Genomic DNA, 18,305 nt, shown 5'->3' on the forward strand with positions numbered 1-18,305 from the left:
CAATGCTACAGGTTCAATTCCAAACACATTCGATGCAATTGCATTCAGTTCAACCTTCATTAAGCACCCACTATGGAGAATGCTGCTGTGGTTATAGATAAGAAGGGCCTTTGGGAATATGTAGGGGAAAAGAAGGTCCACCATCCAGCAAGCTGGACTGTACCCCAAGTCTGCCTGTTCCCCAATCCCCTACACATTATCGTAACTGAAACTCCTCTGAATGAACCCCCTTCTGAGCCTGTCCCCCAGTGATCCAAATTCCAAGTCCTGAGTTCATTCTGAAACTACTTTCATGTGTCAGAAGTTCTATGAGCAGCCGGATCTCCTGGAATGTGAGCTAGTTTGGGAGTCAGAAGATCTGGGGTAGAATCCTGGTTCTCCTACTTTCTGCTGGAGGCAAAGCATTTCAAATATCGGAGCCTCAGTTTATCCTTCTGTCAAATGTAAGGATTCAACCCAGATAGCTTCTAAGGTCCTTTCTTGGTCCCAACACTTGGACCTCTAAAACCGTTACTATTTGGGCTCCCGTCAGGATTATAGGTTCAGTCCCTTTAAGCTTGGGTTGACAGTTGTCATTGGCCAACCTTCTGACTGGACAAAGCCACAAAGTCCACAGCCTGCAGACTCAGATAAACCCTCCTAGCTTCATGTTGGATCCAAACAAGTTTGTGGTACTCGTGAACACCCAGCTTCCCTTTCTGCCATGATGCAAAATCTTTCTTTTCATTTTGGACTGATTTTATCAGTGGAGAAAAATGCAGGCACAAAACTCCCTCTACCAACATAGACCACCAGTTTGTTTCCACAGGCAGTCTTGGAGAGTTTCTTGGGAATGTTGAGAGCTTAAGTGATTTGACAATGTACATTAGAGGTGGAATTTGAACCCAGATCATCCTGACTCAGAGCAGTTCTTTATTCTCTTTGCCTTGAAGCCTCACATGATGACAACTGATCACTTAAAACAATTTTTAGCATTGATTTTATGTATGAATCCAGACACACATATAATGTATTTATATATACATATAAGATGCTATTCATACATTTACTTATACTTGTGCTGTATGGAGGTAGTGAGATTGTACAGTGATCAGACCACTGGGCCTAGGGTCAGGAAGATCTGAGTTCAAATCCAGGCACAGACATATATGTGATCCTGGGCAGGTCATTTTGCTTCTGTTTGCCTTAGTCCGTTGGAGAAGGAAATGGCGAACCATTCCAGCCTCTTTTCAAGAAAATCCCATGGACAGTAATGACATGTGTCAGACGTTCTATGAGCAGCCAGATTTCATGGAACATGAGCTGGCTTGGGAGCCAGAAGATCTGGGTTGGAATCCTGGCCCTCCTACTCTCTGCACAGGGTCACAAACTCAATACCAGAATAAGAACAACATGTTTGTGCATGTTCTATAGACATATAAGACACATGTAGTTCCAGATGGCAGTTGGGGTGGGGAAGGGCTCCATGGAACTGATATTTCACTCAGAATGAAGCTTCCTCTGAGTTCCTCTCTCGTAAGATGTCACCCAAGACAGCAGACCAGAAAATATACCATTCCAAGGGTCAGTTTTGGTAGGACTGATCCAGAGGTGCACGTCAGAATTCTGCCTGGAGCCAGAGAGCTTCCTAGGTCTGGATGACTGGATTTAAATTCAGGTCTTCCTGACCCTAGCTAGGCCCGGTGCTCTGTCCACTGTGCACCAGCTTCCTTTCTCATTTCTAGCTCAGGCCTGAGGATCCAGAGGATGGTTGAGGGGTTTAGATGCATGGAGAGATGACACAAACCTTCTCTGGGTGGTGTTCTCCCACCAAGGGCATGGGAGCCACCAAGAACTGACCTTCTTTTTCTTTTCTTTGTCAGTGAGCTCCACTCATGCATACCCCAAGCTGGCTCCATACCGACCTGCTGGGCAGCTCATCTCGCCCCCCCTGCTGCTTTCTGTCTTTCTGAACACCTGCTTTTCCGGTATCGTGCAGATCTGGGCTTTCCTCTTTGTGAAGCAGCAGCCTTGGTACTGTGAGGTATATCGGTACAGGTGAGGCTGGAGGGGTGGCCATTCAAGGGGCCATTTGAGGGGGCAAAAGGGCAAAATTCCATCGAGCATCTGCAGTGTGATCTTGGGTGCTGGAGCCTCAGTTCTTTTCGGAAGACGAGACTCTGCCTTATAATCAAAGACCCCAGAGAGGAGCTTCTACAGAACACCGTCCCCCACTCGTCAACCTTCCAGACTCCTCCTTCTGGGGTCCACAACCCTCCCTGGCAAGAAAAGCTCCTTTCCACTTCATTTTCTTTCCATCTTAAGTAGAATGCTGTACTGAGGATTACAGCATTATACGATATCGTAGAGAGGATAATACTGTGTGGGGTTGTAAAACACTTCCATGGAATAATATAGTATGTTGTAGAATACCAGAGCGTATGCCACTGCACAGTGCTGGAAGCAGCACGCCATAACTGTACTCTCCAAAACAGTGCAGTGTTAGATGGCACTCTGGTTTATCCTACTTCTCTCCTCTCTTGTACTATGCACATGATGCCACCCTATCCCTTCCAGCCCTCCCATCCCATCCCCCATTCAACCCCAGCCCTCCCACCCTATCCTATCCCTCCCTTCCCATCCCTCCCATCTCATCCCTCCCATCTCATCCCATCCCTCCCATTCAATCTCGTCCCTCCCTTCCCATCCCTCCCATTCAATCTCATCCCTCCCATCCCTCCCCTCCTTCCTATCCCATTCCATACTATGTATCTTTAGGGTCTTGTAACCCTCTTAAAAATTACAACAGACGTCCCTTCCCCAACAAAGTACTTTTGTTCATCTGAGTTATAGATATTAGTGTTTATTGTATGAGAAAGTAAAGCAACTTATTATTATTACAAAAATCGATGTGACCCTGCCCATGTGCCACACTTTGGAAGGAACCACTAGTCCCATTTTATGCTGAGGGAGCAAGGTGGCTAGTGGCTCTTGTTAGACTTCGAATCAGGAAGCCCTGAGTTTAAATCTGGCATCATACACCAGTTGTATGACTCTGGGTAAGTCACTTGACCTCTGTTTCCTTTAGTTTCTTCAGCTGTAAAATGGGGTTAATAATAGCGCCTACCTCCTAGGGTTGTTTCGAAGATCAGATGAGGCTATTTGTCAAGCCCCCTGCAGACCTTAAAGCTGCTCTGTCAGTGGTAACCCTTATCCCCGTGCCCTTGTGTATGGCACCTTCCTGAATGTCTTAACCAGAGCATTGTATAGCATACCCTACTGTGCCATCCTGGACAGAGCAGGCACTGCCCCCTCTTTGGCGTTGTATCTTCTGGACCCAGAACAATGTCTGGCATTTACTAGGCACTGGTAAATAATTGCTTCTTTCTTTGGAGTTTCTATGTCACTCTAATATGCAAGGCATGGACCATGTTTGGCCTTTTTGAGCCAAGAGAAGCGGAGAACTCTAAAGGACAGAGAAGCAGCCTCCCAGCCTGAGACTCGAGGCAGGGCGAATCCGGCTTCTGACACATCTGGTCCCTGGGAGGTCATCTCACTCCGCAGTGGTTCTGGGAACTTGGAGAGCCTCGATGGCCTTTAGGGAGTTCTCCCTACACCGATGAAACCACAGCTCTGCTCAATTAAACTGGTTCTTCTAGCGTTTGTGACCGCCTTTGTTATTATCCAGACCTTCTCCCTTTACATGAGGACCAGCCTCCTTCTCTCCCAAGGTCTATTACTTCTCATTTTGTTTTTCCGTTTGCTTCTCCTGGAAGGTCATCACGGTAACCAAATTTCTTGGCGATTTTCCGAGCTGCTGGTCATTCTTGTACCCAGCCAAGTCATTCCTTACTCTCCTCCCTTCCGTGGCCAAGCCCCCCAGGGCCCGTGGTCCTCTTTGCCATTACAAAGTGCTGCTGCCTTATTTTTGGAAGATGATGTCAGGAGGGATGGGATCACAATTTGGACTGTAGTCATGCCTGCTGCCTTCTGCTTTGGATGCGTCTCGGATGCTTTTGAAAACACAAACAAAAAGTGGAAGGGAGGCTCCTGCTCCTGCTAATGGAGCAAGAAGGCCCTCTCTGAGCAAACTGGCCTCGGTGAATCAAAATTAAAGATGGCCCCCCCTCATTACAGGTGTTCAGTGAAGAATTAAAGCTTCCTCCTCCAGCGCTTGTCTGAAACCCTCCCAGAGACTCCCTGCGTTTCTTCCTCCCCTTCCTCAGCAGGCTAACTGGAGGCTAAGGCCTCCGGATTATTGCTGGGGTGGCGAGCAGCTCCTTGGTATGCGAACACCCCTCCGAGGAAGCCAGTTGTTGTCTCTTAGCAGCAGCCATGCGACCACGGGGCAGAGGACAGAATCCCTTCTCTCACCATGAAGTAATAACCACCAGAGAACAAAGGCTGCTTCTGTGGGGCCTTGATATCCATGGAGATGCGGATCATCCTGCCTTGCCCATAGTCTAGGAACACATCCAGAAGAATTCTGCCACACCGCCAATGCCCCAATTCCCATGGCAACCTCTCTTGGCAAAGCAGACATCTTGTTCTTGTTAGGGGCCCCCTTGCTAGTGCATCCTCACTTGAATGGGTCTCAATCCCTGAACAAGTCTTTATTAGGCACCTACTATGTGCCAGATTCTGGGCTAGGCACCGGGAATCCAAGTACAAAGAGTGAATCCATCGCTGCCCACCAGGCACTCACCTTCTAATGTGGCCCAGAAGGATGAAGCTGACTCTAGGCTTATTGCACATACATGGTCTATGTTCTTCTTTGGCTCACATGAGGGTAGGCATACATATGTTGTGTCTCCTAATAAAAATACACTCCCGGAGGGCATGGGTCATTCACCCTTTTTACTTGTTTTCTTGCACCTCCTCACCAGATAAGAGATAAATAAATCCTTGGTGACTGTTGATTGATTGGGAGGCTTGATGCTCAGGCCAGCAAAGCAGCCAAAGTGCATCCCTGACTGGTCCACGGGTGCTCCCTGATGCTGGGCAATGGGCCCAAACCATTGGAGCTTGTTGGGATGCCAAGGAAACCGTATTTTGGTAAAGTCTCATTTACTGGCAGAGTTGGTGGCGGTTTTCTGTGTCTTCTGCAGCATCTGGGTGATGACAGATCTGTGATCAAGCCTTTCTGGGCCTTTTCCATCTTAGCCTTTGCTGGGCATTTAGAAGGAAGGCCCTTAAGAAAGCCCTGTGGTTTGGGTGATCAACTGAGCCTCAGTATTGTGGGAGAGGTCCCCTAACCACCCAGTGATGCTCTGATTGTTCCTCACATCCCCAATCAGATGAGAGTAGAAAGTTAAGTCCCTTAAACACTGGTGCTTCTTTTGCAGGCAGTGCTTCATGGCCAACTGGAGTGATTCCTTCTCCAACGCCAGTGTAGACAGCAACTTGACAATGGGCAATGGGACTCTGATTCAGAATTCCATCCTGAGTTTTGAGAGCACCACCCTGTGGCCCATTACCACATTCAACTGCATCATGGTCGCCTTCATCTTCTCAAAGGGGAAGCCTTTCCGAAAGCCTGTCTACACCAACTGTGAGTAACTGGGTCCAAGTGGACACAACTTTTAGAGAATTCATTAGAGTCGACTCCTCCCACTCCCACATACATTTCTTTTCCTGGGCTTCACGATAGGGACTTTCTATAAGATATTTCATGTTATCTTCTGTTTTTTCATTTTTTTGATTTTGTTTTATGGTTTTTTGATTTTCTCATGAAATCATTAGTTTCTAGTTTCTCAGTTCTAATTTTTAAGTTCTGATTTTCCTCCATCAACTTTTGGGTCTCCTTTTTCATTTCTTCTTGCATTGCTTTCATTTCTCTTCCCCACTTTTCCTCTGCCTCCCTTAATCGTTTTTTAAGACTTTTTTAAGACTATGTCCAATCCATATTTTTCTTTTGACTTTGCATGTGTTTGCTTTGCTTTCACTGTCCCCTTCTGTGTCTGTACTTGCTCTTTGTCTCCATAAAAATTCTTTAGAGTTGGGGGCAGCTGGGTAGCTCAGTGGATTGAGAGCCAGTCCTAGAGACGGGAGGTCCTAGGTTCAAATCTGACCTCAGACACTTCCCAGCTGTGTGACCCTAGGCAAGTCACTTGACCCCCATTGCCTAGCCCTTACCACTCTTCTGCCTTGGAGCCAATACATGGTATTGACTCCAAGATGGAAGGTAAAGGTTTAAAAAAAATTCTTTAGAGTTAGGTGTTTTTTGTTGTTTGCTCATTTTTCCTACCTTTTTATAGGTGGGCTCTGTTCTCTGGGAGGTTGGGGTACCCTCTTAAACTTTAGTCCTTCCTTGATGCTACCCTTGGCTTTTTTCTCTGGGTTTTTCCAAAATGGTATGATGGCCAGAGGGCTGAGAGCCCTAAGAGCCTCCCCCACTACTGATTCAATTCATCCTTGAGATACTAATGACTTAAAGACTTGCCTCAGGATGAGGTATAAGTTTTTTTTAAAACACTTACCTTCCATCTTAGAATCAATACTGTGTATTGGTTCCAAGGCAGAAGAGTGGTAAGGGCTAGGCCATGGGGGTTAAGTGACTTGCCCAGGGTCACATAGCTGGGAAGTGTCTGAGGCCAGATTTGAACCTAGGACCTCCCATCCCTAGGCCTGGCTCTCAATCCATTGAGCTACCCAGCTGCCCCAGGTGTAAGTTATTTTGGTCTCACTATATACGTGATCTACTCAGACATAGTTGATTTCCCTCTCCTGAAGATCCATCCCAAGCTTTTGGCAAAAAGATCCATTCCCCCTTTGAGTCTACCAACTAGCCCAAATTGAGATCTATGTCCTCTCTCCAAGCCCAGACTGGGACTCCTGGCTTCACTCTGGGCCTGCATGGATCAGCTCACATCATCACAGAATGCCCTGGCCTGGGACTTGGGACTTCCTCAGAGGTTTGAAACCTCAAGGGGTGTGCTTTGGCTTGGGTCTCAGGAGGGTCTTGCCCAGGCAGGGTCTAGGAGTCTGAATGTTGTCTTGGGCTCAGGTTCCAAACCTGGGAAGCAGATGTGAGTTGGGTATGTGGCTCGCTCTTGGCTTGCTCTTCACTCCTTGCTGTATCCTCCTGCTGACTGTAGTCCCCTCTCGTCCTGGTGCCCCCAGATGTTCTCTGCCCACCTTTTCAGTTTTTCTTTTCTTGAAAGTTGTTTCACTCTGTCTCCTTGCTGGTTCTTTCTCTCCTTGTATTCATTTTGTGTTGTTATTATAAGAATGGTTGGAGAGGATTCTCATGGCTACTCTGAGCTTCTCTGCTTTATTCTGCCATCTTGGTCCTGCCCCTGGAACACTCCCAATAGGAGTTTCTAGGAGAATCATTGGCTTTCATGGATCATGATGGACACCTGGGAGGCTGGCTTAAGCTGAGTACATCAAAGCCACCCATGTGTGAACTGCCAGCTGGACCCTACCATGCTGGGGAAAATCATGGAGCTTAAGAGCTTAGAGGTAAATAGAGAGGAAATAGTGTTTAATTTTGATAATAACTGAGGTCACCAACATCCAGGAAGGCTATGTCCCAAGGGAAGAACCCAGATCCCTAAAGGTCATTGTCTCTGAGGTCACCCACAAAATTGATTGACTACACAAACCTTTAGTGATTTAAAAAAATCATACTGCTGCTTCTGCTGAGGACATAGAATGATGAACTCATTAGAGCAAGAAACAATCCAAGCTGCTGAGTCCTGTGTGATCTTGATTGTAGCTCCATGATATTTGAATTTTCTTTGGCTGCTTGAAGTATTTTTCTCCTTGGCTTGGGGGCTCTTGAACTGAGCTATTATATTCCTGGAAGTTGTCATTTGGGGATTTCTTTCTGGAGATGATCTATAGATTCTTTCAATTTCCATTTTATTTCCTTATTTGAGGATATCTGGGCAGTTTTCTTTAATAATTTCTTGTATTGTGATGTCTGTCCAAGTTTTGTTTTTGTTTTGGGTTTGTTTTGTTTTGTTTTGTTTGCTCATGACATTCAGGTAGTCCAATAATTCTTAAATTGTCTCTCCTGGATCTATTTTCCATGTCAGTTGTTTTGTCTTCTGTTTTTTCATTCTTTTGGAGTTGTTGGCTCCATCAGTTTTGGGGTCTCCTTTTTAATTTCTTCCATTTTCTCTGCCTCTCTTGTTTTTTGAAGTCCTCTTTGAGCTCTTCCAGAGACTGTGTCCAATCCATTTTTTTTGGACTTTGCATGTGTTTGCTTTGCTTTCACTGTCGCCTTCTGTGTCTGTATCTTGCTCTTTGTCTCCATAAAAACTTCTTTATAGTTAGGTGGGTTTTTTGTTGTTATTGTTGTCTGCTCATCTTATCTGTTATCTACCTTTTTATAGGTAGGCTCTGTTCTACCTCTCTATAGGAGGTTAGGATATCCTCTTACACTTCAGTCCTTCTTTGGCTACCCTTAGCTTTATTTATGAGTTTCTGCCAGTTTCAGTTTTTCTGAGATGGTATGATGGCCTGAGAATTTTTGTTTTGGTGAGGAAGCATTTGAAATTGAGAAATTATTTAAAAACCCAAAACACTGCTTAAATACAAGAGCAAACAGGCTCAGAGGAAAACCACCCGGCTGGAGAAGGGCCTCAAATTCATGCCATGTGGGGGTTATTAGCTCTTTTACTATATCTTCCCCTCTGCCTGGGAGTGACCCCCAAGACTAGGTTCTGAATTCTCTTTTGATTCTCATCAGCTCCTATGGACTCCTTAAGGATGTCTTTACAGATGACTATGAGTCCAAGCCCTTGTCTCTCTCCTCTGCTCTAGTCCTCTGCCCTAATCTGCTTACTGAAATCTCACTTGGGTATATTTCATGCATCTTGAAAGCAAACCTGAACCAATTATGCTCCCTCAAAATCTGCTTCTTTTCTGAATTCCCCAGGAGTCATTGAGGGCACCCTTTCTGCCTTCTCATCATCCATGATTCCTCACTCGCACTCACTTCATGTTTCTAATCTATTGCCAAATCTTGTCATTTCCTCCTTTCCAACATTCTTATGGCCATTCACTTCTGTCTCTTCCCTTAGCCACCCTCCGCTGGCAAGCCTTCCTGCTCTCTAATCATGATTTCAATGGCTCTCTAACTGACTGTCTTCTCCCATCCATCCTTCACCTAGCTGCCAAACCACAACCCAGGTCTGACCCTGCATTGACTCTAGAGGTTCCCTATTCCAGGGATATCCCTCAGCTCAAAAAAAGACTCCTCTCTGGGACGTGCATCTATCTCTTCACAGCCACCTTTCTCATTCCTCCCCTTCACACATAATTCAGTCTAGTCTCATCTTTTGCACAAGCTTTTCCCCATGTTTAGGATTCGGTGTCTTCAAAGGTAGGGAGGGACTTCCTTTTGCCTTTGGAGTATCAGTTCCTGCTATAACACTTGGCATGGCAAGCACTGAATGCTGGCTTGTTGAGGAATTCAGTTGATTAGCATCAGAGAACCATTACATGACACATAGTGTTTGGTTAGTGCTTGTGGTTTCAGCTTTTTCTCTTGTACTTTTCCCTTCAAGTGAAAACACCAAGCAAAAATTTAGGACAGTCCAATGCCACCCCCCACTTGTGGCCCCAGCAGGTAAAGGAAGAGGGAGTATTTCATTTCCATCTACTTCCATCACTAGAAAGAAGCAGTTGTGCAAAGTGGTGTTCACTGACTTTGCTATGAATAAGGCAGATAGTGCTGGAGGAACTGATGATATTGGGCTCTGAGAGTAAGATTCCCTTCACTTTTACAAGGCTTCAAACAGCCTCCCCTGCTTATGTTCACTTTGCTATGTAGCAATTCATGAAGATCTTCCTAGTTTCTTCTGAAAACTATTTCATTGTTTCTTACGAATCACTCATATTTGTCCTCACTTATGGCTTAACAGTCTATTATTATATACACTGACATTTGTCCAGCCATTCCTTAATGAATATCCATTTTATTTTCAAATTTTTTGCTGCTTTAAAAATTGTGTTTTGAATATTTTGGTATGCTTGGGAACTTTTTAAAATTATCATTGATTCCTTTGGGGAGTATAAATCTAATCAGAGAATCATGGGCAAAAGGGTATGAGCTTAGCAATTTTTCACATAAAATTGATTTCGAGAACAATGGGGCCAATTCACAGTAACACCAACATTTTGTATTCTTGTCTTATAACACTGAAGATTGATCTTTTATGATCTTTGCAAATTTGATGGTGAGTAAAACTTTAGATTTGTCTTCATTTTCATTTCTTGTTTATAATTTGGCACACTCTTTCATATGGTTGTTGATGGTATGCATTTCTTCTTTCACAAACTGTTTTATGAAAATATATTTTCAATTTACATGGAAAACAATTTTTAACTTTTTTTTAATTGAGTTTCAAATATCCTTCCTCCCTCATCCCCCCCTTCATTGAGAAGGCAAATAATTTGACATAAGTTTTACATGTGCAGTCATGCAAAACATAGTTCCATATGAGTCATGTGAAAGAAAACATAGATTGCCCCCCAAATAGAAAAATAAAGTGAAAAAACAAGTGTTTCAGTCTACATTCTGACCCCATCAGTTCTTTCTCAGGAGGTGGGTTGAATTTTTCATTATGAATCCTTTGGAATTATCTAGAAATGTATTTCTGAGAATAGCTGTCATTCATAGTTGATCATTGTACATTATTGCTGTTACAATGGATTCTCTTCTCTTGGTTCTGCTCACTTCATTTTGTATCAGGTCATGCAAGACCAGGTTTTTCTGAAATCATTCTGCTTGTTATTTCTTATAGCATCATTGTACTCCATGACAATCACATACCACACTTTGTCCAGGCATTCCCCAATTAATGGGCATGTCCTTGATTTCCAATTCTTTGTGACCACAAAAAGAACACCTATAAATATTTTTGTATATTTTTCTTTCTTATTTAGATTTCTTTGGAATACAGATCTAATAGTGCTATTGCTGGGTCAAAGGGTATGCACAGTTTGATAGCACTTTGGGTATAGTTTCAAACTGTTCTTCAGAATGGTTGAATCAGATCACAATTCACCAACAGTGCATTAATGTCCCAGTTTTCCCACGTCCCCTCTGGCATTTCTCTTATTCCTTTTTCTATCATATTAGCCAATCTGATAGGTAAGAGTTGCTCTAATTTGTATTTCTCTAATCAATAGTGATTTAGAGCATTTTTTTCAAGTGACTTTAGATAGCTCTGATTTCTTTATCTGAAAACTGCCTGTTGTAATATTTATTGGAAGAGATGGGGATATGAAGAACAGGGGATAATTGGATGGTTTGTAGCAGAGAATGGAGGAGTTGAAGGGAGAGAGGGAATATTGCTGCTGGTGAGGTAAAGGTGAGAGATGCCCCCTGCCGAGGGATAGCAGCAGGGGTCCGGTTTGTCGTTAACTGACTGAACTGATGTTCAGCTCCCTTTATGCCCCAGAAAAGATAGTCCACTTATCTGACTGTGATATTCAAATAAGATCAATTTAATGACCAGTTCGTATTGGAGAGGTATCAGGGAAAAGGGAAGAGAGAGGTCTCTAAATAAGGTTGGAGTCTTTCTCCACTTGGGAGCTGAGGCCAGGCCTCACAGGCTGGTGGAGGGTTTCTCCTGATCCTGTCTACACTATATCTGTGCTAGTTTCTTAATTACAGAATCTTAGCAGTAGACAGCAAGCTAACAAGGAAAGTTCTAACCTTCAGAGCTGATTGGGTCATCTTCAGGCTGAAGCAAGTAGAGGCACTCCTAATCCAGACCAGGAAGCCCACACTCCTCCCACCTCCAACACCAGGAAGGAAGGAAGGAAGTCCTCATCACAAGACCCACTGCCACTTCCAGTTGTCCCTTCCCCCACCAACTGTCAGTCTTGACAGTTTCTTCTCTCTTGATATTCCCATTGTTGCTTGTTTCAACACAGTGGCAGAAAGTTCAGAACTTATTTCTAGTTTCCTTTCCACACTATTCATGACCTTTGACTATTTATCCATTGGGGAATGATTTGTATTCTTAATAAATTGGACTCATCTATCTATATATTCAAGAAATGAGGACTTTATGAGGGAAACTTGCTTTACTTTTATTTGTCACAGCGATCATTGCCACAGTCCATTAGTATCATTCTTGCACCACTTACCTTTTGCATAATAGCCTTAGTCTTTTCCTTTGGGGTCAATTCCCCAGAGACTTTGCATATCACATATTTTGTATAGTTGTCCTGCTACTTTTTTCTTGAGAATTGTCATTTAGGACAACATTCTCAAGGAGCCTTGGCCTTTTCAATATACTGAGATATTTTAAAGCCTGCACAGTGAACAGAAGAAAAGGTGATCTCAGCAGTAGACCAGCTATTTGCCAAAAAGTCCTTGACTCCTCCATGTGTACCCCCAGTTTGTGTTATACATTGTTTTTGTCTTCCCAGAGTAACATACCGACATCTGTTTGTGTTCCTTCAGATCTCTTTTCATTCCTGCTCATTTCTGCCCTTGGGGTTACTATTTTCATTATGTTTGCTGACATTCAAGTGATATATAGTGGAATGGAGGTAAGTGCTCCACCTAGTTGCAAACCTTGGACCAACTTGGGGATCTGTGGGAGGATTATTTGCTTAATCATTGATTGTCATTGTCATATGTTCTGCAGTGTCCCTCCTCCCCAACTTCACCACCAGTCTCTTCAATGATTATGTATTTCTTAATCTTTTTATAAATACATTCAACAGTATGGGTATCTGGTCTGGATTCCAATCTGAATTCTACTCCTTATTAGCTTTCCGGCTCTGGACCAGTCACTTCTGTCCTCTGGGCCTCAGTTTCCCCATTCATAAATCAGGAACTCAAAACTCAGCAAGACTGGTGGTTTTTATGACTCAGATATTGTTACCCTTTATCTTTACAATGCTCACACCATCAATAAGTCTTCTCATGCAAAAGATATGCAGGTTTCAATGCAACAATTTCTTTTGTCTCATTAGCACTAAAACAAATTTAAAAACCCTCTAAAAGGGGGCAGCTGGCCTAGAGATGAGAGGTCCTAGGTTCAAATCTGACCTCAGACACTTTCCAACTGTATGACCCTGGGCAAGTCATTTGACCCCCATTGCCTAGCCCTCACCACTCTTCTGCCTTGGAACCATTACACAGTATTGATTCCAAGACAGAAGGGGAGGGTTTTGAAAAATAAATAAAATTAAAACCTCTAAAAGAAATAACCCTCATCCACTTTTTTCTGATCATCATTTTAAGATGAAACTTAGTAGAACCCTCTAAAACTATGTATGTGTTGGAGGTGGTTGGAGATATGGAAGGGCAAAATTCTACATCCTGGACTAATGATTGTATTTTGCCCAGCTTTTTACTGTGAATACATGGGTCAGGGGTGGTTCGGTCGGCTTTTGAGCCACAGTGTATCTGAATCTGGGCCACAGTTTATAGAAGCAAAGAGTTTAATAGGAATGTCTCACTAAAACATGGCCTTCGTCTTGGATGAGCGTTGGGAAGATGAGACATTCATATCCAACGTGGTCAACAGTGTCCCAGGGAGGAAGGGATTAAATGCAGCTAATGAGGACCCAAGGGTTCCAAGACAGGGGTGACCACAGCGATTTTGTCTTTAAGGAAATGTCCGTTAATGAAATGGAAATGAAGGTGGGTGTGCCAGACAGGTCAGTTTTGGTTGGGTAAAGAAGAGAGAAGAAGGCAATCCAAGGTAGCCAGAACTGCCTGAGCGAAATCTGAGAGGGAGAGATAGGAAGCTGGGGAAGATGGGGCTGGGGCAGACTAGTGGGGGATAGGGTAGTTTGCTGTGAATGCTAAAGTCTGCACCTTGGCCTTGGTGCTCCAGGCTTAGGAAGCCACCGCAGGCTCCGGAGGTGGAGAACGATGCCTCTGGCGCAGCGACATTTCAATTTAACTCTCAAATCATTCTTTGGGTTCTTAAGCACCGTGTACAAAGCACTGAAGACAGTCAAAAAGGAAGAATCGGCTTACATTCTAGTGATGGAACAAAAGACAGTGGGGGATGAATGCGTGTCGGGGAGAGGGCTGGTTCTGGTTCATCGTAAGCTTGTGGCTTGAAGTCACAGCATAGGAAGTAGGGAAAGAAAGACTGATGCCAGAAGACTAGTTAGAAGACAAACCCAATACGCTGGGGAAAAGATGAAGAATCCCTGTGCTAGGTAATAGCAATGGGGATGGAGAGGCACAGTGTCCCTCCCTCCAAGGTCTACTTGATGCTTTAGTGGGCCATCCTCTTGCGAATGGTTTTTCATTTCAGTAAGCATCCACTGAGCACCTCCTAGGCACCGTATGCGTGGAGGACATACAAAGGCAGAAGTGGCACAGTCCCCTCTCTCAAAGGAAGTGCTTGCATCCTTTGTTCTTCCACTGTTTTCACAACATTGAACAAGTGACATAAAAAAGTTTCCACTTGGATAAAACCAAGTGGTGAACCCCTTAAAGCCCTGAAGTGGCTCAGAGCAGGGCCAGGAAAAGAAAGGAACACGACGATGGTTCCTCAACAAGCGGACCCTGGAGATCCATGCCCCTTTGATTGTCACCTGTCTCCCTACTCGCCCATCAGCCTTTGCCAACCTCTGCTGACTACACTTGGCCCAGCAGGGATAAAAGGACAATAGAATTGCCATGTAGACTTGCAGCACTCATGGTATCACTGTTCCTTGACTACAAAAACCATATCTGAGGGATTTCTAAATCTCTCTCAAACCTTTTCTGTTTCAGGAAGCCAAGGAGTTAAGGACTTGTATTTTAAAGTAACAGATTTAAGTGATCAGAGACACTTGAGACATAATTTCCCAAAGTATGCTTTCCTCCACTACTGACTAATTTTTCAAGCCTGGTTTTCTCCAGGAGCAAGTTTGAAGTAAGTTTTGGTTTCCAGGAAATAGCAGTGTCCCTCTGCTCCTAAGACTTCTGGTAGCGTCATGGCGAGTCCATGTGGTATAGTGTAGCCCACTGGTCTGGGCGTCAGAAGACCCAACACCTACGACAGATTGCTGTGTGAATCTGAGCCAGTCTCTCCACCTCCCTGGGCCTCACTGCAGCATGCTTAAAAGGGAGAGGATTCGAGGCACTTTGTCCACCATCTGAGGGTGCTCTGAGGAGAAGGCTTTGCTATTGTATTGGTTACTCTAACTGGAGGTTTTCATCGAGGTAGGGAGGCAGGGATTGGGCAGACGAAGGACAGACGGGCTGAGAGTGGCAGTTGTCCTGCCAATGATTCAGACATTTGGGTCCATGGAGGGGTGGCTGAACTCACTCTCAGGGGAAAAGGGCCCCAAGAAGGAGGGGCATTCGTATAAGAGAACCTTGGAGGCCAGCTCAGACCACTGAACAATGCAGTCATATGGGCTTAGAGAGCCAGAGCTATGGACGGGGATGAAAGTCGTCTTGCAAAGGAAGGATTCCCCCTTCCTCCCCCAGTGGTGGTGGGTCTGGGGGACGGAGCCTCATTGGCCTCCTGCTAGTTACAGCTCTGGGTTGAAACTCTCTCCAACATGAATGGTTGTCGTGGGACCAGACTTGTAACACTGAGACCTGCTACCCTTTTTAACAGTTCATCCCAACAATCATGTCGTGGAGGATTTCGGTTCTGGTGGCATCACTCGTCCAGTTCTGTGTGGCGTATTTTGTGGAGGTGAGCCTAGGTTCTGGGGGAAAAGAAAAGCAGGTGTGCGTGTGTGTGTGTGTGTGTGTGTGTGTGTGTGTGTGTGTGTGTGTGTGCGTGTGTGTGTAAGATCTTCTCAGCGGACTCTTTCACCTTAGCAAGGCATTCAAAACTGGATCGTGTTCTTGTTCACTGACATTTCAGGGTTAGGGAACGGGGATGCTTCTCTTGAGAATCTCAGAGTAACTTCAACTGGTTTAATACATTCTTGTTAAGTTCCTACTGTGTGCCAGGCAGCTCCTCTCCCCTCAAGGAGCCTTTGGAGAAGCAACGTGCACAGGACAATGCATGGAACCATCTGCAGGAAGTTAATGCAAAGTAATTTCAGGGGAGGTTGAGGTGGGGAGAAGGGAAGGGAGCCTCGCCAACTGGAAGATTAGAAAAGGCCTTCCTTATCTAGAAGAGAGGTGAAGGCCCCGTCCAGAGCCCTGAGTGAAGCGAGAAAAGCAGGATTATCCAAAGCAGTGGTGCTCCCACTGGAGGCCCATGCATTTAACTGGGAGATTGGATTGCCTTGGACATTTTAACCTAAAGGAACAGAAGCCAGAATTAGGGGGAAGACGGGCACGTCTGAGGCTGAGCCACCCCCTTTTCGGAACCCTTCCTTCCTCCTCCACTCAGGGGTGAGGGCCACCAGGGTCTGTCCCAGGTCTTTTCTCCTCCATTCACAGACAAACGTTCAGAGTCGGGAGATTCAAAGCTAGAAGGGAACTGGGAGGTCACCTCTCCAGCCCCAGCAGATAAAGGTCTCACAGGGAGTGCAGTCGGCATTGCCATTCCCAATGAGTCTTCTAAAGTCCAACCTGAGACTTTTACTTGGTCAAGGAAGGAGAAAGAGAGAGACCCGAGACTGAGACTCATCTCTGAGGAAGGGCTTAGCAAAGGAGGAATGAAGAAAGGCTTTATTGAGGCTCCTTATGTGCCCTCCACTAGGGGTCCGAATACAAGCGAGCTGGCTTCTGCCCTCAAGGAGCTTACATTCTAAGCGGGGAAGATGGCCCATCTGGAGACGTTAGAGTTGGAAGGGAAGGGGAGCACGGCAATGGCCAGAATGTGGCAGAGTGGCTGGCTCCGGGACTGGACACGGGAAAGCTCCCTGGTCAGTCTGGGACCCAGGAGTGGGAGTTGATGTGCCTAGTGGGGGAGGAGAGAGTGGAGCTAAGGCAGCACGACATAGATGTTACTAGAACGTGTCATGGGCTAGATAAGGTGAGAACCGGTCCAAGTTCCGGCTCATAGCCTTTTTCTAACAGGTGGCAGGCGTGTGTGTCGGGATGGATGAGGGAACGGACCACAGCCCTCTCTCATCCCCTATTTGAAGGGATTTTTCCATCCCAAACAAGATTGTTGCCAGTTTTTAGTCTGGGATGTGTTATGCTGGATGTGAAAAAGCAAGTTGTGTCCACACGAGGTTCCCTAACATCATTAGAGCATCCCAAAAGCCAAACAAAGAGGGGCCGTGGGTCCCTGACAAATCAGGGGAGCAGAGCCAATGGCCCACGGGGACTGAGCTGACTTCAAGGGCAGCGGGTTTCTCCTCACCAAGTCTCCAAATGCTGGTTGTGGAGGGATCCCGTTTGGACCAATGAGCTTATCTTCCAACTTGAGGTTCAGGGCTGCCTCAGCTGGGGGCAGGAAGGGGGAGCAGGGAGAGGGGTGGGCTGCCGGCTTGGGAGTCTTTCAAAGGAGCACTCCTTCCGCACTCCTGAGGAAAGGGGCTGCCATTGATGGATGCTATCACCACGGGAGGTGGGGCTGAAGGACATCCTCGGCAGGGAGGGACAAAGGGGGCGGGTGATGGAAAGAAGAGTCGGTCTCCTTTGTCTAAGTCAGTAAAGGCCCTTGACATTGCAGGATGCCATCCTTCAGAACCGAGAGCTCTGGCTTCTGATCAAGAAGGAATGGGGCGTGCGCTCGAAGAGTCAGTACAGGAAATGGCAGAGGAAGCTAGCCCAGGACCCCAGCTGGCCCCCCATGAATAGGACAGATTACTCGGAAGAAGGCAAAAACGGCTTCTATAGCAATCCTGCCCATGAAAACAGTGAGCCCACCCCCATTCAGAAGGCCACTGAAGTCGTCGGGCACGTCACCGAGCAGCATTTCTGGACCCGGCTTTGAAGCCAAAACCTGACGTGATTCGGGTCAGAGATTGGCAGACTATGGTGCTTGACCTGTGGACGAGAAGCATCTGTCTTGATGGCAAACAACCCGGAGGAGAAGGGATGAGACTGACCTGCTCTTGGGCTTTCCTCATCGGAGGCTCCGAAAGGACCTTCCCTGTCCCTCAGCCTCTTCCAACAGAAGATGGGACAGACGCCGCTTGTGACCGTCCTCTAGCACAGAGAGCGAGTCTCTTGGAGTTCTTTTCTTACTTCTAATAAAGTTTATCCAGTGCTTGAGTAACCACTACAGACTCGTGTGGTTTTTGGTGGCCAAACTATTCATTTATGAGCATTAGCCAAAACAGACAGGACTGGGTTGTACTTGGTCACTGGACTAACCTTGGCAAAGAGTAATTCAAGCATCCCGGGGTCGTGAAGACGCTGTTTCCCGCGGACCTGGGCAGGTCACCTAACCTCTTTCCACACTTGTAAATGGAGGTAGTCACGCCTCTCTCCCAGGGTCATCGTCAGCGCAGGTGGCATATGGAAAGGGCTTTGGAACCCT

General features: G+C 45.7%; 1 protein-coding gene across 1 annotated transcript in view; it reads left to right on the forward strand.

The window, feature by feature from the left end:
- Positions 1–18,041, forward strand: part of LOC100617139 (probable cation-transporting ATPase 13A5) — a 101,758-nt gene extending 83,717 nt beyond the window's left edge. Inside the window, exons 27-31 of the mRNA XM_056797600.1 lie at positions 1,863–2,037; positions 5,325–5,530; positions 12,410–12,498; positions 15,528–15,608; positions 17,493–18,041. Of these exons, the coding sequence (XP_056653578.1) occupies positions 1,863–2,037; positions 5,325–5,530; positions 12,410–12,498; positions 15,528–15,608; positions 17,493–17,756 (815 nt within the window). The 3' untranslated portion in view covers positions 17,757–18,041. The remainder of the gene's footprint in view (positions 1–1,862; positions 2,038–5,324; positions 5,531–12,409; positions 12,499–15,527; positions 15,609–17,492) is intronic.
- Positions 18,042–18,305: the final 264 nt, after the last annotated feature.

Source organism: Monodelphis domestica, chromosome 5, assembly GCF_027887165.1.
Source record: "Monodelphis domestica isolate mMonDom1 chromosome 5, mMonDom1.pri, whole genome shotgun sequence".
Taxonomy (NCBI): Eukaryota; Metazoa; Chordata; class Mammalia; order Didelphimorphia; family Didelphidae; genus Monodelphis; species Monodelphis domestica.